The sequence below is a fragment of the Papio anubis genome, chromosome 3 (assembly GCF_008728515.1).
Source record: "Papio anubis isolate 15944 chromosome 3, Panubis1.0, whole genome shotgun sequence".
NCBI classification, from domain to species: Eukaryota; Metazoa; Chordata; class Mammalia; order Primates; family Cercopithecidae; genus Papio; species Papio anubis.
In genome coordinates this window covers 38877086-38901971 of record NC_044978.1, presented here as the reverse complement: position 1 = coordinate 38901971, position 24886 = coordinate 38877086, and the positions used below count along the sequence as shown (strand labels likewise).

Sequence of the window (24886 nt, the reverse complement as noted above, 5' to 3'; positions counted from 1 at the left end):
GTTCCTTTATAAACGAAATATATCAGACAAGAGATTAAATAGATGTATGAATCATTAAATCATCCTCTCCTCTCCCCCAAATGCAGCCACCTTCCAGAAGGAATGTAAGCATCAAAGCAATGCTCAGGACATCAAAATTCCTCTTCAAACCGATTAAATGGTTATGTATTCCTTATGTTTATAAAGCCTTATATCAATTTGTGATATGGCAAAAAAAAAATTACAAATGATTCTATTAATAATCAAGGTGGGAAAAAACCATGAAGAAGCATTTGGTACAAAAAAAGAGGTCACTAGAACAGAGGGCAGGCTACAAATTACTATCTAAATTGAAGCAATATGGTATGTTCAAAAATGAAATCTTAAGAGATGGAAGTTAGCTCTGTAACAATGTACTTCTGTAACATATTACCTCTGTTTGCCATAAAGATCTCCAGGGCTGTATTTTGCAAAAGATAACGACGAGAAAAGATTGATCGTATCTCTGTGAACAGCCATTTTCCATGCAGCCCTTCTGTATACGCCAGGATCTAATGAGGAAAAAAATAATCCCAGGTAAGTAACAATACTTGTTTTTTGTTGTTGTTTCTTTCCCCAATTAAAATAGAAAAGACCCTATTAAGAAAAATAATTTTTAAGAAAAAAGATTTAATAGTTACTGACATAATTTGGAGATGAAGAAAATAAACTAATTTATGGAAAAGAAGTTTAAATAAAAAAGCAAAGTAAAATTATAAAACATTTAAGTATATATTTGGGCTTTTAAAAACAATGATATAATCTACTGCTTCTGAGGAAATACGTATTGCATCATTTACTGATTGATTTTTAAACCACATTATGAAACATGAAACTTCAGATAAAATCTTAGAAACAAAAAGACCTCAAAAGAGGCCACATATGCTTATAAAACACATACACAATTCAGTTTCACATGATTATAATTTGCCCAATAATGCTTTTACATACATTATAATACAAATATATTAAGTTCATAACTTTACAAAATGACACTTTTAAGGTCACTGTTAAGGCAACAGTCATTCAGAAAGTGCAAAGACTATATAGAGGTTAAGTATCATTTTGTCAGCTAAAGCTAAACACAAACCTGCAAATGAACTTAGCATAATCTCCCTATGGGATAGGTGGTTGTCAGAGTAACTTGTTACAACTCTTGTCATCCCAAGTGACAGACAGAGTTGCTTAAAATGCTTTGCCAATTCAAAGTAATCCTGTCTTTAGTTCTAAGCCACTTTGTTGCTTTGTTATTCAAGTTTTGTTTTTCAAAAAGTTCATTTCAAAAGCTAAATTGTGAAAATGTTAAGGGAAAACCAGACTCAGCATTTCTCTACACCTGTACTATACATAATACATAAGAAAATGAGATGCCTTTCTACCAAAACCTGATATTCTATGAAAGCAAATTAAGTTAAAAAATTAAGACATATCTCTCAAAAGTAACCACTATTAAAAATTACAAATGAAACATCTGATTATGATACTGCATTGTAGGAATAAAGATGGGATGAGCAAAGAGGAAAAAATAAAGAATAGTAAAAATTTATCCTTCTCAAACTGTTTTTTCTTTATTCATTTTCATTTTCAAAATCCTAATGGCAAATAAATCTACATTCTTCAATGCAGAATGTAGTTTTTTTTTGGAAAAAAAAGAGTAGCAAACCTTATTTAAGTCAGTAAGTATGTATTTCAGTCTTTCTACAAAAATGATTCTATTTCTGACACCACAGAATCTAGAAATAAAATGGATATAACTCTAAGGGGGAGTGTTTCTTAAAAATACAAAACAAAAAGTTCAAAGGACAAGATAATCATGCATGCAGTTTTGAAATGGATGACAGAGAAATCCTACTAATTCAATAATATAATCAATACCTATGTAAAATAAAGGTAAATGAACAGGAAAAGAGAGGACAAAAATATTAATATTACTCTCAGAGATTGCATGTATCTCTTTCTCTCACTTTGATCAGACATACCACCAGTTGGTCTATGGCCCCAGAGTCTTCAGAGGCCTCCATTTGTTCTCTCTTTTATTTTTACCTCTGAAGTCTACTATGACCAGAGGACCCTTCGCCTCAAAATTTTAAAATATAAATCAGATCACATCATTCCTGTATTTAATAGCATCCAGTGACTTCCCATGACATATATAATAAACTCTTAAGCTCTTTATAATTGCATAAAGCCTCATATCTGGGACTGTCTGATGAGCTCAACTCATTCTTCCTCAGGGCCTTGTTTTGTCCTTGTTTTCCACTCTGCCTGGAATGTTCTCCCAAATCTCCACATGGTTCAATCAGTCTCACATTTAGACTTCTCCTCTTATGTCACTTCTGCAGTGAAGCCACAGGATCTAAACCCCAGTAACTCTATTAACAACTCATCCCACCCCAAACTTATCAGATTTTCTTCATAATACTTATCACTACCTGAAATTTTAAATATTAATTTAATTTTCGAGACAGGGTCTTATTCTGTCACCCGGGCCGGAGTGCAGTGGTGTGATCACAGCTCACTGCAGCCTCAACCCCCTAGGCTCACATGATTCTCCCATCTCAGCTTCTCGAGTAGCTGGGACCACAAGCATGTGCCACCACATCTGGCTAACTTTTAACATTTTTTTTTGTAGAAATGAGGTCTCACTATGTTGCCCAGGGGGGCCTTGAACTTCTGGGCTCAAGTGATCCTCCTGCCTCAGCCTCCCAAAGTGCTGGGATTATAGGCATGGACCACTACAACTGGCTACTAACTGAAACTATAATATTTGCTTGCTAGTCTATTGCCTCTTCAGCACTAGAATACTAGAATCTAAGTTCTATTACAGCAAAGACTTTGAATACACCCTACTTCCAATGCCTAGAAAAATATCTGCATGAAGTGGCAATTTTCAGATTGACTAAATGAATCAATGTATGGCAACCTTCACTCCATATTTTAACCCACATGATATTTTAACAAAATTTCACATGGTTGAAAATAGTTAAGAAAACAGATATTTGCAAAAATATTCGGATTTCTGTCTTCTCAAGAAAAACTAGGGTATCCGGCAAACCTGGATCTATATGCCACATAGTAATAACTGGCAATGCACTCTCCATTTTGGTACCATTTTCACTTCACTTATTATTATTCACTAATGTAATGTGAGCATTCACTCATTTACTATTATCCACCTAGCTTCCATTGGTACTTGAGTTTGCTACCCTGGATTTACCAAATATTAGAGAATCTAATATATATTCTGCAACATTTATAGTCCAATGTATCCATAAGAAAAACAAGAGCCAGGGCCAGTGGCTTACATTGGTAATTGCTGAGCTTTGGGAGGCCAAGATGGGAGGACTGCTTGAGGCCAGGCAACATAGCAAGACCCCACCTACACAAAAAATTAAATAATTAGCTGGGCGTGGTAGCACGCACCTGTAGCCCTAGCTACTCAAGAAGCTGAGATGGGAACATCACTCAAACGCAGGAATTCGACGGCACAGTAAGTGATTGCGCCACTGCACTCCAACCTGGGCAACAATACGAGATCCTGTCTCTAAAAAAAGAAAAAGAAAAAAGAAAAACGAGGCCTAGACATGTTAAATATATGAAACAAAATTCCTTGTCAAGTTAGTGGCAGAATCTTGCCTATTCCCAGGTTTTCTAATCCAAAAATACAGAGCTTCCATTATATATGCCACATTGCCACATTTTTAAGAAAGGGTGAAACATCTGTTAAACTAGAACCCAATTAACTGCTTAAAATTTTCCTTCACTTGGGTTAAAGAGGGAAGAGGAAAATCAAAGGAAAACAAACAAAAAAATCTTTTAAACTCTTTGATAAGTTAGGAATATCACACACTGGTCTGAAAATTCTACCCTTTGTATCTATAGAACTATATAATAACATCTGTTGCTCATAATAGTGAATTCACTCGTTGCAAAGTCATGATCATACAACTAAAGATTTAATCACATTCTAGATTACTCCATTTATTAGGAGAAATGAGTATACTACAGCATTGTTACAAGATTTTTAATGTACTGAAACAGTTTTCTGATTAAACAAAATATACCATTTCTATTCCATTCCCTTAAACAGTGTGGTTATTCAAAGATCTGCTTGAAACACAGCAAGTGTCATAGTCCTTTAAAACCTGTTTTACTCCAATGTCAAAAATACTCAGTAGTAGGCCGGGCGCGGTGGCTCACACCTGTAATCCCAGCACTTTGGGGGCCAAGGCGGGGAGTTCACGAGGTCAGGAGATGGGGACCATCCTGTCTAACAAGGTAAAACCCCGTCTCTATTAAAAAAAAAAAAAAAAAAGCCAGACACTGTTGCGGGCGCCTGTGGTCCTAGCTACTTGGGAGTCTGAGGCAGGCGAATGGCGTGAACTCGGGAGGCGGAGCTTGCAATGAGCCTAGATCTCGCCACTGCACTCCAGCCTGGGCGACAGAGCGAGACTCCGTCTCAAAAAAAAAAAAAAAAAACTCAGTAGTAAAGAAAATGACATAAGCTCCATGCACCTTCTACTCAGTAACCTTATAAGATCATAACACTTTGCCATATTATTCTATACATCTATAAGCAAGTGATAAATGCATTACAGACAGTGCTAAAATTTCACATGCATAACCTTCCAGATCCCATTTTCCTCTGTCACAGCCAATCACTATCCTTGTTTTTAGGGTTATCATGTATATGTACATTCCTATATGTAAGTTTTTATACTATTAGTACATACATATCCATAAATAACATACATCACTTTGTATGTTTTCAAACCTGATATAAATGGTATCATACTGAATGTATAATGATATGCTTTTCAAGTTAAATATGACAAAGTCTAATGAAGTTTTAAAACAGAGAAGAAAAAACAGCATGAGAGAAAATTATTTTAAATTGCCAAATGTGTCAAAAATTAAAATCTTACACACAAAAAAACTAGCCTAATCTTTAAAAAATTAAATAAAATTCCACAATTAGGGCCAAAAATATTGAGATTTAAAATAGAAACTAGCAATCTCTTAACTAAGGAATTACTAGCTGAAATTTATATAATATTTCTTTAAGTGTTCATTAGGAAAAGGTGTCAGTACCGAAAAGCAGCTGAGGCCTAACTAAGCAAGGGGTTCATTTCTTATTGGAATAGTATAGGCCTGGTCTGAGGCTTCACTTCAAAGTCTCTAGAGTTCAATTAAAACTGGATTAGGTAGAAACAGACCCTTCTTTGGGACTTTCTGTTCACTGAAACTCTACATACACTGACAGCACCTTAGACAGAGGTCTAGCCCTCCAGTGAATCAGTTGCCATAGAAACCATATCATTACCATTGCTCTGCAGTTATGACCTCAACTCCTGAATTGCTTGAAATCTTTACTCTCTTTGAATCTTTACCACCTTGTTTTATTATTGTTAGTATTATTAGTAAATTAAACTTTCAGTTGTTTTAAATAATTTGTTTCAAAGATGGTTTGTTAACTAAATGTTGAGATAGTGTGTTAGAGAGGAGAGAAAGGATTTAGTATTGAATATATAGATTATATACACACATAAATAATCTTTATTTACTGTAAAAAATCAAATCTATCTTCTTTAAAAGTTTTATTTGAAAATTGTGCCTTATGAAAAGGATATATTATTTTTCCCAAATAATGCACATATTTTTTCCTTCTATCCTAGAAATAGTATATTATTAACACATAAGAAAATTTCTTTACTTTGTTGCATTTATTCTTAGTAAAAGTAAGGCATTTTTTACTTTCCCTTTACTAGTCCATTTGTAAAAGCTTGTAAGTTTATTCAAATTAAACTCTCTTTTGTTTTCTTATCCTCATGAAAGAACAAAAATAGAAATCAAGATTCACTGCCCAACTATATACTCTTATTTATTGAATACAGGGACTTTTAAAAAGTAGATTTAAAAGAGTTAAAGCCAATCCTTTTTATTATTATTATTATTATACTTTATGTTCTAGGGTACATGTGCTATAAAGCCAATCATTTAAGTAAATAGAAAGAGAGGTTTTATTAAAAAAAAAAACTATCCTCAATACTTTTTAAACATTTTTAAATTCCTTCTGAAGGGTAAATATTAAAAAGTGACAAAATGTTTTACCTCAAAAAAATTTTTTACATGACAGCCTGCATATAGAACATCAATAAAAGGTATTTTTAAAATTACTATTCCTAAGGTTTAAAACTAGCATAGCCTATCCCTATGCCAAATATTTCCCAATTTCTATAGTAATTTTATTTTTTCAGGTAATTCCAGATTTCTGAAGATTTTGGTGTTAAGAATAAAATCAGGTAATATATATCAACAATAATACTTAAAAATTCACAACAGAACCATCTCCAAATCCTATGGATATATTTAACATCAGGAAAAATGTTTTTAGCCAAATATACAAAATATAAACTAATCATACCATCCATTAAGCAATAACACAACGGCTAAGAAAGTCTAGAAAATATTCACTATATCCCATTTTAATGGAACATAATTATATACTCACAGGTTTATACTTTAATAAGGAAAAGCTAATTATTTGAACCACCTTTAAAATAAAGATTATGAAAAATACTTTCATATCAATTCACCACTAAATATATGTGCAAATATGTTTTATGTTACAATAATTATAATTTGAACAAATAGCTTAAAGGAATTTTAATCAAGTATTTTAAAGTTGCATCACTATTATTAACATAGTTTTTACATTTTGCTATAGATTTCTCTGAAGGTAGATATCAAAGCATAGCACCTAATTTACTCTAATAATATTGAATTCTAGTTGGTTCAAGGATTTACTTCATCACCAACCATATAACTTTTAGTTTGAAATTTCAAATATACATTCTTTAAGTAAAATTTAGAGGTCTTTTTTGAATATGACAATGACATATAGTTGACTCTGGTGGAAAATTTAAGATGATAATTTTCTTACTAAATGTATATCCATGAACACTTAGAATGTCCCCAAACTTCAAAAAACAACAAAAATGAAAGTCATACATAAAAAATAAAATTACGTCTTAAATTAATTGTGTTGTTATTTAATTTTTTTCATCTAAACAGTATATTTCCCTTCTGGTTTCAAGTACCATGATGTAGTACAGTATTCATAGTGTTTTCATGGGTGACAAATTCAATTAAACATATTCATTACTCTAATGTTCTACTTGGCAGTTTTAGTCAGTATGAAAAATTAAAAATATATAAATAAAATGCTATGTGACCTTTGTATTGATTGGACTAAAATGGCTTTAGCCTGGGTGTGGACGATGGGGCAGCTGGGAGGGGCAAAAGGGGAGCCGACAAACACACACACTCTTATGTTTTCTCTTCCAATTACTGAGGGAGATGATAAAACCACAGCAAATGATGTATCAGCTCATTTTATCTTATCGCTTTGGGGCTAGGTGACAATGAAGTTCATATTTCACTGGCTCCCATTGAAGATTGTGAAAATTACTTGCCCTTATGACCTGAAATTTCACTAGAAGACAGAAATTTCTCTTCTGCAAAGTAATGCAATTTTTCAGACGTCAACCTTTAGCCCAGCTTTAAAAATTAATTTCATTTATATTAACCAATGATATTGATATTTTCACAGAACACTCTTTGATACATGAAGCACTGACTGGCAAATTGATGTTGCTTTAGATGGGTAAAACTATTTTATTTTAAGCTGCTGTGGCAGACAGATTTATGGCAAATTCAAATTCCCATTTCATAATTTAATATTTGTGCTGGAGTGATGCACCTTTAAGCCCTTGGCCTGTAAATAATTCAGATTCTTTACTTGGTTGTTTTATTTTCAATATTCCTCAGCTTAAAAATAATTTGCATTCTAAATGATGCATCTTAAAAGCCATCTTGTATTCAACTAGCATTAAATATCAATCTTAATGAGTCAAAAGCCAAATGTAGTAATGAAGGAGAAGAACAAAGAAGGTATTTATCTATCTTCCAGTTCATTTTTAATACAGTTTTTAAAATTTAAGCAATACCTTAAGTCTATATTTTTTTTTTGAAAGAAGGCAAGAAACCAAAATGAACTCACAAAAGGATATTAAGGAACCATAGCAAGGAACATGAATATATTTTATATCTTTTTCATAGCAGCACATAACGTGAAGAGCTGGGTGGTAAATTTGCAGAGAAAGAACAAAATGAAATTAGATATTTATCTAAATTAAAATAGATCTAGGTTTGAAGGTACCTTTTAAAATATAAACAAAAATAAAGCCACTATGTCAATATCATTGTGAACAAGGTATAAAAGGGTCTCATCTGATTTTAGTAAAGGAGATACTGAAATTACCTTGCATCTGTACAAAAGAAATATTTCAATATACAATTTCAATATTTTAGAGTAATAAAAATGCTACTAAAAGATGCATGATCTGTTGTAGTTTATAAGTTACAACTTTGTTACCTTTATCCAGTAAAGAGTTTTGTCCAATTCAAATAATGCCTTGAGAAGATAATCATTAAACAAATACCCTTCTATTTTATAGGGAAAGTCAAGCATAAATATGCATATAATTTATACATTCATTTATTATCTTAAAATTAGAAAAAGGCTAAGAAAGCCATTTATCTAATTTAGGTAGTTTCTCCCCAAATGGTTTAACACTACTTTGGCTAAATTTCTATACTCAAAATAATTTTTGCACTTTTATGCCAACAATATTCAAATTGTTTTTCTTCAAAATATTTATATTTAGTTCTTCCTTACATGTATGGTATAGAAAAAAATCATAATATAAATTTGTCCTTTATAATTTTTTCATTTAGATTGAAAATATTCCTAGTTACTTCTCAAAAACTTGTGACAATAACATGCTATTATCACTGAATTAAGCTATAAAGTATTTCTGTTAGGGCCAGGCAAAGTGGATTTTTCCTGTAATTCTAGCACTTTGGGAGGCTGAGGCAGGAGGATCACTTGAGGCCAGGAATTCCATACCAGCCTGGGTAATACAGCAAGATCCCATCTCTACAAAAAATAAAATAAGATGAGTGAGGTGGCAAGTGCCTGTGGTTCTGGCTACTCCGGAGGCTGAGGTGGGAGGACTGCTTGAGCCCAGGAATCATTTGAAGCTGCAGTAAGCTATGACTGCACCACTACACTTCAGGTTGGGCAACAGAGACTTTTTTTTTCTTTTAAGTATTTTTGTCTAATGTTCCACATACTGATTCTCTATAGCCATGAGCTTTCTATTCCTTATTACAGAGTTAAATTTAAGTCACCACTAATAAAAAACTAATTTTAAATATATTGGAATATTTCATAATAAATACTTAAAAACAACCAATGAACAGAAACTGTCTTTCTTCTCAATGCCAATTCTTCCTTCATGAACTCCATCTTTGATGGGTATCAAAAGTCCTCCCTAAAAGTTTTTCACTTTTCATAGAAGTAAAAAGTAAAACAGAGGATACTAGAGGTTGGAAAGCGAGGTGGGAAGCAAGGAACAGGGAAAGATTTGTTAAGGAATACAAAATTACAGTTAGACAGTAGTAATTAAGTTCTAGTGTTCTATACCACTGTAGAATGACTCCAACGAACAATAAAATATATAGTTTCAAACAGCTAGAAGTAGGATACTGAATGTTCCCAACATGAAGAAAGGACGTTTGACATGATGAATATGCTTAATTACCCTGATCTGATTACTATACATTATGTGTCTACAACATCTTTATGAACCCCATGAATATGTACAACTATTGCTTAAAATTTTTTAAAAATAAAATGACCAAAGGTAAAGTAAAACAAACAAACAAACAAAAAAAACCCTTGGGCTGGGCGCAGGGGCTCGTGTCTGTAATCCCAGCACTTTGGGAGGCTGAGGTGGGTGAATATTCCTGAGGTCAGGAGTTCAAGATCAGCCTGGGCAACATGGTGAAACTCCATCTCTACTAAAAATACAAAAAATTAGCTGGGCATGGTGGCGGGCGCCTGTAATCCCAGCTACTCAGGAAGTTGAGACAGGAGAATTGCTTGAACCTGGGAGGTGGAGGTTGCAGTGAGCCAAGATCGGACCAATGTACTCCAGCCTGGGCAGCAAAAGCAAGATTCTGTCTCTAAATAAATAAATAAATAAATAAGTAAATAAGTAAATAAGTAATCCCCCCCTCTCCCAGATGTATGAACTACATCTTCAAGTTAGAGTAATATCAGTTTACTGATAGACTATTCTGTGCAGCAGATACAATATGATTTAGCCACTGGAAGTTTCTCTGTTACCTAAGCTATTTAAACAAATTAAAGGGAAAACTTTTGTTTATCTTGAAGAAATTTGCTTTTGTTCTTTGAACACAGCAAGCAAAATGGAAAGGAAAAATTACACAGAACTTGATGCTAAGAGCCTAAAATCCCCAGGGCAAATTTTTCCTAATCAGAGGGAAATACTTTTCTAGTTTTTAAAAATTAGTTTCTGCCTCCTACTAAATATTAAGCTTGTTTAGTTGGAGTCATTTATAAATGAATGGTACAGATTTGTATTCATTTCCATAACAGAGCATGGAACTAAATGCTGTGCTCACATTTGCCTTCAGATGTAATCTTCCAAAAAGCCATTTTCTTAAAGGGCATATATGTAATAGAACATTATGAATAAAATTTAAATAGGACTTTTGGGGTTAACCTCATTTCATTGCATAACTCCATATTGTTGCACAATCCTCACTAGATTGGAGTTCATACTTAACTGGAGTTCTTATGACACTACATCACTAGTCTTAATCATCTTTCTAGTCACAGTATCACAGCACAATCCCAGAAATACTGAAGAGACTGACTGATGGATGGAGGGCCAACTTGGCTTCACTAAGTGTTTACAATCAGGCCAGATGTGGTGGCTCACGTCTGTAATACCAGCACTTTGGTAGGCCAAGGTAGGAGAATCACTTGAGCTCAGGAGTTCAAGATCGGTCGGGCAACACAACGAAACCGTCTCTGCTAAAAATGGAAAAATTAGCTGGATGTGGTAGTGTGTGCCTGTGGTCCCAGATACTAGGGAGGCTGAGGCAGGAGAATTGTTTGAGCCTGGGAGGCAGAAGTTGCAGTGAGCCAAGATTGCGCCACTGTACTACAGCCTGGACAACAGAGCGAGACCCCATCTCAAAAAAAAAAAAAGGTATCTACAATATAAGATTCTGGGAACACATGAACATAAACACAGCAAAAAACAAAAAGGGGAAGAAGAGTAAAATGGAAAACTACAACATAAAAATTTTTAAAATTCAAATTCAAGGGTCAGAGTACTTCCACTTCTGAAGAAGATGGAGTAACAGGGCGTGGATTTACCCTACCTAAGCAATATGCAAAATGAACATAATATACAGAAAAATTGTTTTCAAGATATTAAATATCAAGTAATAAAAAACAGTGATTCCAGAGAAACAGGAAACAAAATTGTGACACCTACTAAAGCCCAAGCACACCATCTGAAAGACTTTGCAGGCCCAGAGGAAGAAAGAAAAACTCAGTTAGAACATAATGGTCTCCTGCAGTAGAGAAAACAGAGCTTGAAGTAGAGGGAGATAAAGGTGTCAAAAGCTTGCAGGGCAGACTAGCAGCTCAGAGAGAAATGCAAAGCAACAGAGCTCCAGAGATCTGCAGTCTTCGGCTGAGTACTGACTGAGCTATGAAAGAAAACAATGTGAGACCAGTGAAAGAATCATTGTAAGAAATTACAATGAACAATACTCAGAGCTCACACAGAATGTAAAAATCTCACAATTCATGGAGCACTGTATAGACTACTCAAAAGGGTTTTGCCACAAAAGTGAGGAAAAGTTAGCCCTAGACTTAATGCTGCTCTAGTTCTCCCTAAAAATCTTAAAAGTAAGCTCCACATGGATCAAACTATTTCTAAGTAACTTAACTGTATCCCAGAACAATGTATTAGAATATTTATAGGAATGAAAAAACATCCACCACACAAGTGGGTAAAATTCACCACAGCTGGCATTCAACTCATAATTACCAGGCCTGCAAAAGAAGCAGCACAACATGACCCATATGAGGAGAGAACTTAATTAAACAAAACTCCCCTAGAAATGACCATCAACAGAATGTTTAGAAAAAGACATCAAATCAGACCAAGTATTTTTGTTTTGTTTTGTTTTTGAGACAGAGTCTCACTCTGTCACCCAGGCTGGAGTGCAGTGGCACGATCTCTGCTCGCTACAACCTCCTAGGTTCAAATGATTCTCCTGCCTCAGCCTCCTGAGTAACTGGGACTACAGGTGCCCACCACCATGCCTGGCTAATTTTTGTATTTTTAGTAGGGTGGGGTTTCACCATGTTGGTCAGGCTGGTCTTGAACTCCTGACCTCAAATGATCCATCCACCTGGGCCTCCCAAAGTGCTGGGATTACAGGTGTGAGCCACCACACCCAGTCCCAAGTAGATTTTAGAGCAAACCATTTTACTAGGGATAAAGAGGGTCATTTCAAAATAACATCATTTCATCAAGAGGCTTTAACTATCCTAATTGTTTATGAACTGAGTAACAGAGCTTCAAAACACAAGAAGCAAAAACTGAGAGATCTGAAAGAAGAAACACATAAACCCACAATATAAACATTTCAACATTCCTTTGTAATTAATAAAACAAGAAGACTGAAAATCAATAAAGATACAAAGGAGTTGAACAACACCATCAACCAATTGAACCTAACTGACATTTATAGAACTCCAACACCAGAGCAAGTTTACAAAAATCATATTTTGGGCTAAAATTCAAGTTCCAATAAATTTAAGACTCAAATCATATAAAGTATATTCTCTGACTATAATAGAATTAAATTAAAAATCAATAACAATAGATTGTTTGCACAACACGGTGACTACAGTTAATAGTAATGTATTATATATTTCAAAATTGCTAAAAGAGATTTTAACCACAAGAAATAATTATGTGAGGTGATGAATATATTAATTAGCCAGATTTGACCATTACACAAAATACACATATTATCAAAACATCACACAGTACCCATATATACCATTATTATTTTTCAATTAATAACAAAATCCAAAAAAAAAAGCTATCTGGAAAAGTCCCCAAATTTGAAAATAAAATAGTACACATCTATAAATAACCCTATACATCTATAAACAGTACACTTCTATAAATAACCCATGAGTAAGAGAAAAAACAAAAAGAAAATTAGCAAGTATTTAAAATTGGATGAAAATGAAAACACAATGTTAAAAAATTACAGAATAGAGCTAAAGCAGTGCTTAGAAGGAAATTTACAGCACTAAATGCTTATATTAATGTGAAAGAAAGGTCTTTTTTCAGTGATTTTGACATTCCCTTTAGGAAAACAGAAAAATAAGAGCAAGCTAAATCGAAATTAAGCAAAGAAAGGAAATAATAAAAATCAAAGGAATAGAAAACCAAAAAAAAAAGAGAAATATCACTAAAACCTAAAGCTTTTTTTTTTTTTTTTTTTGGGTTTTGTTTTTTAGAAAGATCAATAAAATTGATAAACCTCTGACCAGAGATTAGAAAAAAAAAAGTAGATGTAAATCACGAATATCAGGAATTATAACAGGAATTACTAATATTAGCAGAGAAGAGACATCAAAACAGATTTTATAGACATTAAAAGGATAATAATGGGATATCATAAACAAATAGTTTGGACTACTTTGATGCGATGAACAGATCTCTTGAAAGACACAAACTTGGCCAGGTGCTGTGGCTCACGCCTGTAATCCCAGCACTTTGGGATACCGAGGCAGGCAGATTACTTGAGGTCTGGAGTTCAAGACATCCCGGCCAAAATGGTGAAACCCCATCTCTACTAAAAATACAAAAAAATAGCTGGGTGTGGTGGCACATGCCTGTAATGCCAGCTACTTGGGAGGTTGAGGCAGGAGAATCGCTTGAAACCGGGAGGCAGAGGTTGCAGTGAGCCGAGATCACGCCACTGCCCTAGCCTAGGTGACAGAGTGAGACTCCATCTCAAAAAAGAGAGAAAGACACAAACTATCAAACCCCTTTCAAGAAGAAATAGATTGCATAAATAATATAATATCTAATAAAGAAGTTAAATTTGTAGTTTAAATCTTTGCAAAAAGTAAACTCCAGGCTCAGCAGACTACACTGGTAAATCCTACCAAATATTTAAAGAAGAAACAGTACCAACTCTATACAAACTTGTTCAGAATATTAAAGAGGACAGAATACTTGCCAACTCATTCTATGAGGCCAGCATTATCCAGATGTCAAAACCAGACAAACACAGTATAAGTAAAAAGGCAGTCTGCACTTAAATATTTGTAAAATTTCTCCATCTTGAGACTTACTGTGGCACCCTACAAAATAAATGTATTAAATGTCTTCTCATACTACCAAAAGAAGTGTTCCCACTCTTGTACCTTCACAAATTGTCCCTCAATGCACCCATCTTTCTCTCGGATTTCTCAAAAATGTCTACACAGTTTCCTATTGTAGTATATTCCAACTTGACTTCCTTTGGATTTCAGTAGAGTGGAATTCTTAGCCTTCTTAGTTTACACTGAGTGATTTCATCCCTAACCACTGCTTCTATTGTTGCCAAAGCACACTGGGGTGTGAGATGTACAGCTAAGACATTAGAGGCCAGTTTTAGACCCCTATATCCATTCACCTATAAATAGGTCCACCATATGCCCTCTAAACTCTAAAATTCTTTTATTTTTTATTTTATTTTATTTTATTTATTTATTTATTTATTTATTTATTTATTTATTTATTTTTTGAGATGGCGTCTCACTCTGTCACCCAGTCTGGAGTGCAGTGGCTTGATCTTGGCTCACTGCAACCTCCGCCTCCTGGGTTCAAGCGATTCTCCTGCCTCAGCCTCCTGAGTAGTTGGGACTACAGCCACGTGCCACCATGCCTGGCTAATTTTTTTGTATTTTTAGTAGAGACAGGGTTTCACCATGTTGGCTAGGCTGGTCTCGAATTCCTGACCTTAGGTCATCCTCCTGCCTTGGCCTCCCAAAGTTCTGGGATTACAGGCGTGAGCCACCAAGCCTGACCTAACTTCTCACATTCAACACATCCAAAAATGAACTCACTACCATCCCCTCAACAGCTGTCATTAGTCCAATAGAGACTATTTTGGTTAGCGGAACCACAAACACCATGTAAACCGAATGAAAACTTTAGTTATGCTAAGTACTACATCTCACTCCTTTTGACCTCACTCACCTCTCAATGAACAACTTCAATTGACTCTATCTCCCTTCTGCTCCTAGTCATATAGGGTAAAACCTACTTCAGAACAGGTTCTTATCATCTTGTACCATTTTCATAGACACATCTTGTATTCTAAACATGTCACACAACATAACACTCCTTCAATCATGCCATGCTGCTATGTGACGGTCTTCCTAACTGCAATGCAGCTTCTTCCAACGTGCACCACCAAGGAGGTGGTCGCAGGGATTGTATTACAGTAATACCAGACAGTAATAGTGGTAGCAGCAACAAATACAACTTACTTAGAGCTCATTATGTCCCAGGATCTATGCTAAGTGATTCATTTCAGTTATTTCAGCTAATCCTCAAAATGGCACTGTGAAATCGATGTCATTTTCACCATTTTATAAATTAAGAAACAGTCTTTGAGAGGTTACATGATGCAGTCAAAATCACCTAACTAGTTAGTAGTGTAGCCAAGTCTATCAGACTTCTGACATTATGCTCTGAGTCGCTATATAATACTTCCATCACAGAGAACTTCTCATCCTTAAAGGCCAAGCCAAGATTTTGTAAAAGCTCTGACTTCTCAAACAGATGTGCTACCACAGGCCTCTTACAAATTGTAAATGTCTCCGTCACTAGACAATTACTGAAGGCAGATACAACATAGTACTTATTTTAGTAATTCCAGTGCTATTGGTTCATCACAGAACTCAATAAATGTATACTCAATGAATTAATGATAAGATCAACAGTTTTAGTCAAAAACAGATTCCTCATCTCCCACTACATGTTTCTATAATTAGTTTCAAAACTGAACAGAAAAGAGAGATTTTCAGGCTTTTTAAAATAGCAAACTGTGTATTTCAGCCCCTGGTAAGGGCACTGGGGAGGTCATAACCAAGGTTACCCAAATTTGTTGTGTCTGGAGAGAGTGGTTCAAATGACCTTTCATAAGTACTAAGGAACTAGAAACTTATGATTTAGATCATTTAAAAGGAACTGATTATAAGAATTAAAAAGTGAATGCTTGTTATGAACTGAATGAGTCTTTCTAAAATATGTTGAAATCCTAACCTCCAATGTGACAGCAACAGGAAGTGATTTGGACTTTGGGAGGTGAATAGGTACTTAGAGGAGAGCCCTCCTGAATGGGATTATAAAAGAGACCCCAGAAAGCTCTCTAGCCCTCTTTCCACCAGGTAAGGATATAAGGAGTCAGCAGTCTAGGGCTCCACACCAGAACCTACCATACTGGCATCTTAATCTCAGACTTTCAGCCTCCAGAGCTGTGAGAAATAAATTTCTGTTGTTTATAAGCCACCCAGTCTATGGTACTTCATTATAGCAGCCCAAACGAAGACAGTGCTTTTTGAGGGAAAAAAAAAAAAAAAAAAGAAGAGTCATTGTTCTGTGGTGAATTATTAGAACCTAAAAGAAATATGTTTCTGAACACCTTCACCTTCCCTCAAAAAAGGGAACAGGTAATAAAAATATGTAATGTGGATTTGCTATATTATCTAAGAATATTCAATTCTGCTTTAGAAGAAAACAAATGGAATAGATGAACACAAAAGAAACATTAAACATTAATAGTAACATAATAGCTTCCAAGATGTAAACAAAAAGTCATAGGCTATGTTAAGTATAGGTAAGGAAGTAAGTGGCTCATGAGAGACAGACAAAATTCAAATGATGTTAAATATGTACAGTAAATGTCAAGTTTGAAATCAGCAAGAACTGTCAAGGACAGAACACATTGAATGTATGATGGAACAAAAAAAAGTGTTATTTACAGATAGATGGAAAGACCAACTCAAGATATAATCACACTACCTCTGTGCTGGGTCTCTCACATTTCTGCAGATCTTAGAGGAAAGTAGTAATTGCCATTTTATATGAGGCACTGTTTTCAAGGATGTTTACATAATTAACAGCCTTGGAAGAGACAATATCTCAGTTTAGAGCAAAGGGCAGGTTTGTTTACTGTCCAGTACAAGAAAGGTAATGATGTTTTATAAGGCAGAGGTCCGATCTTACTGTCTATTGTAAAAATTTTAGGTTCTCTAAGGTTGAGGTTGCTTAACCGGGATGTAAACTCACTGGGAACACAGCATCCACCTGGGTCCTACCTGGGTCCTCACTGGGAACACAGAACCCACCTGGGTCTGTTCGTGATGCCCTAATTAAATACCACAGACTAGGTGGCTTAAACGACAGGTATTATTTCTTGGAGTTCTGGAGGCTGGGAAGTCCAAGATCAAGTTGCCAGCCAATTTGGTTCCTGGTGAGGGCTCTCCTCCTGGCTTGCAGATGACTTCCTGCTCCCTGTCCTCTAACACAGTAGAGAGAGAGAATTTATCTCTCATCATCTTCTTATTAGGCCAAAGTCCTATCAGATTGGGGCTGAACCCTTCTGACCTCATTTACTCTTAATTACCTCCTAAAGAATCTATCTTCAGATTCAGTCACATTGTGGGTTACGGCTTCAACATATAACTTTTGGGGAAATACATTTCAGTCCATAGCATCTCCAACAAGTCATTCCATGAAACTTGGGGGTGTGAGGGAAATAGACACTAACAAGATGCTTACTCTGCTTGTGCTATAAGTCTTTGTCTCCAACCTTTGTCTGATGTCTTCTGATAGCATCTAAGAAACCATGGCAAGGTAAATTGTTAGCTTGCATGGGAAGGTTAAATTTCAGACCTTTCATAGTTTTTTGTTGTTGTCGTTTTGTTTTGTTTTGTTTGTTTTTGAGATGGAGTTTCACTCTTGTCACGCAGCCTGGAGTGCAATGGCATGATCTTGGCTCACTGCAACCTCCGCCTCCTGGAATCAAGCGATTCTCCTGCCTCAGCCTCCCAAGTAGCTGGGATTACAGGCATGTGCCACCATGCCCAGCTCATTTTGTAATTTTAGTAGAGACGGGGTTTCACCATGTTGGCCAGGCTGGTCATGAACTCTTGACCTAAGGTAATCCACCCACCCGCCTCGGCCTCTCTAAGTGTTGGGATTATAGGCGTGAGCCACCACGCCCCGCCCCTTTCATAGTTCTTGACAATCTGGATGATATCTATGTCAGCTTTAAATTGCCCACCCATTGGTAATACCCAGAATAGCCCCACTCTGGCCCCTATGGGTTTTATCTGCACAAGAAATGTAGAAAAAAACCTGTAACTATTCAGCAGGTTAATTGGTTGGCTCCAGCTATGACTAGGCATAGCTGCTAATGTGTTTCTCTAATAGAGCTGATGTGTTTCATTGGACCAGAACACTTTCCTTCTGTGGTTTCCCTTATACTCAAACCTCAATTCTGGCACTTGTAACATCAAAGAAAGGCAGATAAGACAGAAAAAGATACAGGACATATAAATGATACATAAACCAGGACTCAAGAACTCTGATCTTTCTACCTGCTTGCATTCGATCCTAACTATATTAACTTATCCCATCTCTCTTCCATTTCTTCCTATTGAATATGTTAAATTGCTTTAATAAATCATCTGCTTTGAGAAGCTTATTTGATCTGTGAGCCCTTCTGTTCTGTGAAATCTGGGATGACTTGCCTGGTAGTGTACTAGGAGGCAACATTGCATCAGGTAATTTCCCACGGAACAGGTTCATAGCTAACCTTGATCTCACCTTAAACTACATTGAAAAAAATTATTCTAGGCCACTGGGGAAAAAATAGGAAGCTCCATAATTCATTTATTAAGCCAGCATAATGTTAATACTGAAAACTTAAAAAGAGATAAAGAGACTATCAAAAGGGAAAATAATAGAGCATATTAATCACTGAATAAAGATACAATACTCTTAAATAATCTATAAGCAAATACAATCCAGCAATGTATTACAAGAACAATAATACATTACCAAGGAGGGTATTTTCTTGGATTGCAAGAGTGGTTCAATACCAGGAAATCCGCAACAGGAGATCTACTCCTTATATCAACAAATTAAAAGGAAAACATTATATCATCATTTACTAGATGCTGAAAAGCATTTGATCAAATTCAGGAACCACCACTAAAGAAAAAAAGTTAGTACAACAGGAGTGAAAAATATTACGTAAAATAAAGACTTTTTACCAGAAACCAACAACAAGTATTAGTTATGTGATCTGGGATTAATCATGTAGGCTTCTCACCTCGAATGCTTGTTTTAAATTAATTAATGTAGGTAGAGCTAGTAAAACAGGGCCTGGCACATTATAAGCAGTATGCATGGGTTAGCAATTATTATTACAATAATAATTATCACCAGTCAAATTGCAAAAGTTGTAATAAATGAAATAATAAAACGTAAAACCTGGTATAAACATTGAAAAGCAAGATGAAAATTCATTTGAAATATCCAAAGTACTCTCAATAATTAGTGGAAATATATATAATAAGATAAACATGGAAACTATTAATATTTGTTCTCCATTTTAGCAATTAACACAAATATTGAAATTAGAAAAAAATTTCATTCATAATAGCAAGAAAAACATTACACACTTACGAATAATTTTAACAAGAAAGGCAGAGAGGGACCATGGGACAAAAAATGTAAAACAATTATTAAAGGAACATAAAGTACAATCTGAACACCCAAAAAACTTTTACAATAGGAAGAAAATACCAATAAAATGTAAATTTATCAAAAATCAATATGTATATGAGTTTTATATATTGTAATTAAAATGACAACAGGACTATTTTAAAGGCTTCATAAAGTTAAAGTTTACAAACTATATACCAGAAAATAGCCAATAAAAGGATGAAAACAGAGACTAGTAAGGAGTATTCTACTTTAAACAATATGAAGATAGCATAAAAACAAACAAATATATTTTTAAAACATTAGACTGTAACTTAGTCTGACATTTTCTACTCTGTTTCTTTTTTTTTCTTTTTTTGCTAAGTGCCAGTTGTGATGAACAAAGCTGATAGCACAGCTTCATGTGGAATGATCAACACATACGCAAAGCACCTAGACTGTACAGTGGCTTGCACACAGTTACCTTTCTATTGTTCTTCCCATACGACTACATATACAATCTAAAGGCCAAGAGAATTTTTAAACCATAATTGGAACTCAGAAAGTACCAAAAACTATTTATACCTATAACTTTGTAAAACTGTAAAATTAATTAATGGCAAAGATATGACTGATAAAGTCCAATAGTGAAAGATCTGAAAAAGCTATTTTGTGATAAAGGGTTACTATAATATACAATACTTATAAAATAAAAAATGAATAGAAAATGGATAAAGAATATAAAAGGAATTTCACAGAATTCAAATGTCCAGCATTTAAAAAATGCTGAAGTTTATTAGTAGTACTAAAAAAGACATTAAAATAATTTATACCCCAGAAACAATAAAAAATTAAGAGTTACAATACATTTTGCAGAGAAGAATGCAGACAGAAGTGTATATTGTTGGTAGAAGCATGAAATGTAAAATCCCTTTGGAAAGTAATTCAACATTATTTATCAAAAATAAAAATATGTATGGCCTTTGACCAAACAAGCTTATGGATAATGAATAAATAGTTTTATTATGTCAACATGTAGGAATGGTTATTGTCACATTTTTCATAGTGACAAAAAAATGAAAACAAGACTTTGAAATCCAATGCAAATCACTGGGAAAATGGTGGTATATTTATGATATATCTTCTCCAGTCATTTAAAAGAATGGATTAAAGTCACATAGTTGACTTGGCTGGATATCCACAATCAATATATTGTGGAGTAAGATAAACAAACATACCAAGTTGTATGTATTATATGGCTTTATTTTTGTAAATCAACGACACTCACCCCATACAACATACGTAAGTTTATATGAAAATGAAGAAAACCATGAGAAGATTATGTACTAGGTTGTAAATATATGTTAAGGTGATGCCAGGCACAGTGGCTCACACTTGTAATCCCAACACTTTAGGAGGCCGAGGCAGGAAGATTGCTTGAGCCCAGGAGTTCAAGACGAACCTAGGCAACATAGGGAGACTCTTGTCTCTACAAAAAAATACAAAAATTAGCCAGGCACGGTGGCACGCACCCATAGTCTCAGCTACTCAGGAGGCTGAGGCGGGAGGATCAACTGAGCCTAGGAAGTCGAAGCTAAAGTAAGCCATGATCATGCCATTACACTCCAGCCTGGGCAACAGAACAAGACCCTGTCTCAAAAAAATAAATAAATAAAAGGTGTGCTGGGTGCTAGATGATGGGGGCAAGAAGGAAGAGGAGAAAGTCAAGAGAAAGAAAAACAGGATTCATAAAGGTAAAATGCACATGCTAACAAAAAACAAGCAATGAGTAGATTATAATAAATTGTACGTATATTCACAAACACATAAAATCTGAGTGACAGCAGGTATGTCATTATTTTTTCAATTTTTTTCTATGTCATATTAATAGTATTTGTAGAAAGTAGAATTCCCTTATCCACTTGGAAGTATGTTTCAAGACCCCCTAGTGGACACCTGACATCACAGATAGTACCAAACTCAATTGTCGTCAGTTGGAACATGGTTTTCTTCAGACTTTCCAGTATCCTTAAATGCCAGTCTCTGTGACCTCTGCCACAAGCATGAATAGTGTCAATCAGTTCACATTTGTTAATGTATTTTTATGTTGATATAAATATAGTCCTTTCCTAGATAATATTTTTTTTCCTTTGGTTTATTTTACTTCATTCATATCAAAAATAGCAATCTTTAAATGAGACAAATCAATTCCTTATAATATATCCTTCCATTTTCAAAGCCTTGCACATGTAAGAATTAAAATAAGAGAAAATCTTTAGAAGTTTAAATCCATTATTCTTTTTTTTTTTCACTTAAAATTGTATTAAGGTATGGAAAATATTTGGTAAAATACAAAAATAACAGGTGTGGAACTTGATGACTTCTAACAAATTTAGACATCTATGTAATCACCATCCTATCATAATATAATATTTCCATCATCCCAGAAAGATTGCTAACATCTCTTCACTGTCAACATCTCCTGTAAACATTCACTGTTCTCATTTCTTTCACTTCTGATTAGTTTTACCTAATCTAGAGAATGATACACATCATACATCATGTATCCTTTGGCTTCTTTCACTCACCGTAGTGTTTCTGAGCTTGTTCCATGTTGTTCTGTGTATTGATAATTCATTTTTATTTTTTATTTTTTTTTGAGACAGAATCTCGCTCTGTCGCCCAGGTTGGAGTGCAGTGGCGCCATCTCGGCTCAGCGCAAGCTCCGCCTCCTGGGTTCACGCCCTTCTCCCGCCTCAGCCTCCCGCGTAGCTGGGACTGCAGGCGCCCACCACCATGCCTGGCTATTTTTTTGTATTTTTAGTAGAGACGGGGTTTCACTGTGTTAGCCAGGAGATAATTCATTTCTTTTTATTGCTGAGTAGTATTGCATTGTATAAATGTAACACGATTGGTGTATCCACCCTTCTTTTAACATACAAGTAGTTTACTAAGAATAAAGTTGATGTAAACAATTGTGTACTAGTCTTTTTGTGAACCTTGTGTCTTCAGTCCTCTTGGACAGATATTTAGGAGTGACACTGCGGTTTCATAGGATAGGTGGTATGTTTAAAGTCTGAGAAACTGTCAGAACAGTTTTCAAAACAGTTGCACTGTTTTACACTCCCATCTGCAATCGATAGGAGTTCCAGTTCCTACACATCCTAGCTAACATCTGATGTTGTCAGTCTTATTAATTTTAGCTATCCTAATGTGTAGTAGTGTCTCCTGGTGGTTTTTCAAGACAACAAATGGTGCTGAACATTTTTTCCAGTGCTTATTGGCCACTCACCTGCCTTCTTTTATCAAGTCCCTAATCAAATCTTTTGCCCATTTGCTTTATGGAGTTGTCTTTTTATTATTGATTTGCTCATATTTAGTAGACACAAGTTTTATTAGACAAATACATGGAAGATATTTTTTCCCAGTTTGAGGTTTGCCTATTCATTTCGTTAATAATCTAATATTGAGGAGATTTAATTTTCTTGAAGTCTCTTTTCTTCTTCAATAGTACATGGGTCTTGAAAAGATATCTTTTGCAAATGTATTTTTTAAAGGAAGCTTGTCAATTTCTTGAAATGATCTACTGGGAATCTGAATGGGATTGAGTTGAATTGATAGATAAATTTGGGGAGAAATGACATCTTTATGATACTGAGTCTTATAATCAAAGAACTTGTCATATCTTTCCATTTATTTAGGTTTTATTTATTTTTTTCTTAGGAATATTTTGTAGCTTTCAGTAGGTCTTACATATATTTCAATAAATTATTCCTAAGTGTTTTATGTTTATTGAATATTATTACAAAATATATTAAATTTATATTTTTGAATTGTTCATAGAAAAACAATTTTTATGCCCATCAATGGTAGACCAGATAAAGAAAATGTGGTACATATACACCATGGAATACTATGCAACCATAAAAAGAATGAGATCATATTCTTTGCAGCAACATGGATGGAGCTAGAGGTCATTGTCCTAAGCAAACTAACGCAGGAACAGAAAGCCAAATACCACACATTCTCACTTATTTGTGAGAGCTAAACATTGAGTACTCATGGACACAAAGAAAAGAACAAGAGACACTGGGGCCTACTTGAGGTTAAAGGGTGGTGGAGGGTACCTATGTACCTATTGGGTACCATGCTATATGATAGTATAATAGTATACCTATTGTATGCCATCTTGTACTTGGGTGACAAAATAATATGTACACCAACCTAAATTGTGTTTTAGCTATGTATTCATTTTCTTTAAAAAAATAGAGACCTACTTAGGTTACTTATTTTCAATTAAATAAGCTTTAGAAGTTTCCATCTTTCCAGGAATTTGTTCATTTAAGTTGTCCTATTTATTCTTTTTATGGCTATAACATGGATAAAGATGTTATCTTTTATTCCAATATTGGTAGTTCGTACCTTCTCTGTTTTTTATTAATCTGATTAGATGTTTATCAATCTTATCAAACTTTTTAAAAAACAGCTTTTGGTTTTTTAAAGTTGAATTTTTTCCTTTTATCTTTATTATATCCTTCCTTATGTTTACTTTGAGTTTAATTTGCTCTTCTAACTTCTTAATGATGAGCCTCAGATACTTGATTTTAAACTTTTCTATTGTTCTCATATATTGTTATTTATAAAGATATAAATTTCAGAGTTACCGGTTTTCCTCTAGGTACTGTTTTATCCATATCCCACAAATTTTGATATATTATCTTTTTCTTTCACTTTTATTGTGGAGATTGGGTTTCACTATGTTGCCTGGTCTGGTCTTGAACTCCCGGCCTCAAATGATCTTCTCACCTCAGCCTCCCCAAGTGCTGGGATTACAAGTATGAGCCATGGTACCCAGCCTCTATTTTCATTATGATTTTTAAATACTTTCTAATGTCCCTAATGGTTGCCTAAAGCTATTTAAGAATATGTTGCATAATTTGAAATATTTTGGATTTCCCAGATATCTTTATTGCTTTGATTTCTAGTTCAATTGAATTATGAATAAAGAATATAATCTCTGTTATTTGAATTCTATTAAATTAGTGCACCCTTTTTATAACCAAACAAATGGTCTTCACAGTAAATACTCCACTTGCATTTATAAGGATGAGGAATTCTGGAGT

General features: G+C 34.5%; 1 protein-coding gene across 5 annotated transcripts in view; it reads right to left on the bottom strand.

Moving 5' to 3' along the window:
• Positions 1 to 24886, bottom strand: part of LRBA (LPS responsive beige-like anchor protein) — a 766866-nt gene that overhangs the window by 223998 nt on the left and 517982 nt on the right. For all 5 annotated transcript variants that reach the window (XM_031663999.1, XM_031664001.1, XM_031664000.1 and 2 more), the window contains one exon: positions 413 to 530. In XM_031663999.1, coding sequence (XP_031519859.1) covers positions 413 to 530 — 118 coding nt within the window. The remainder of the gene's footprint in view (positions 1 to 412; positions 531 to 24886) is intronic.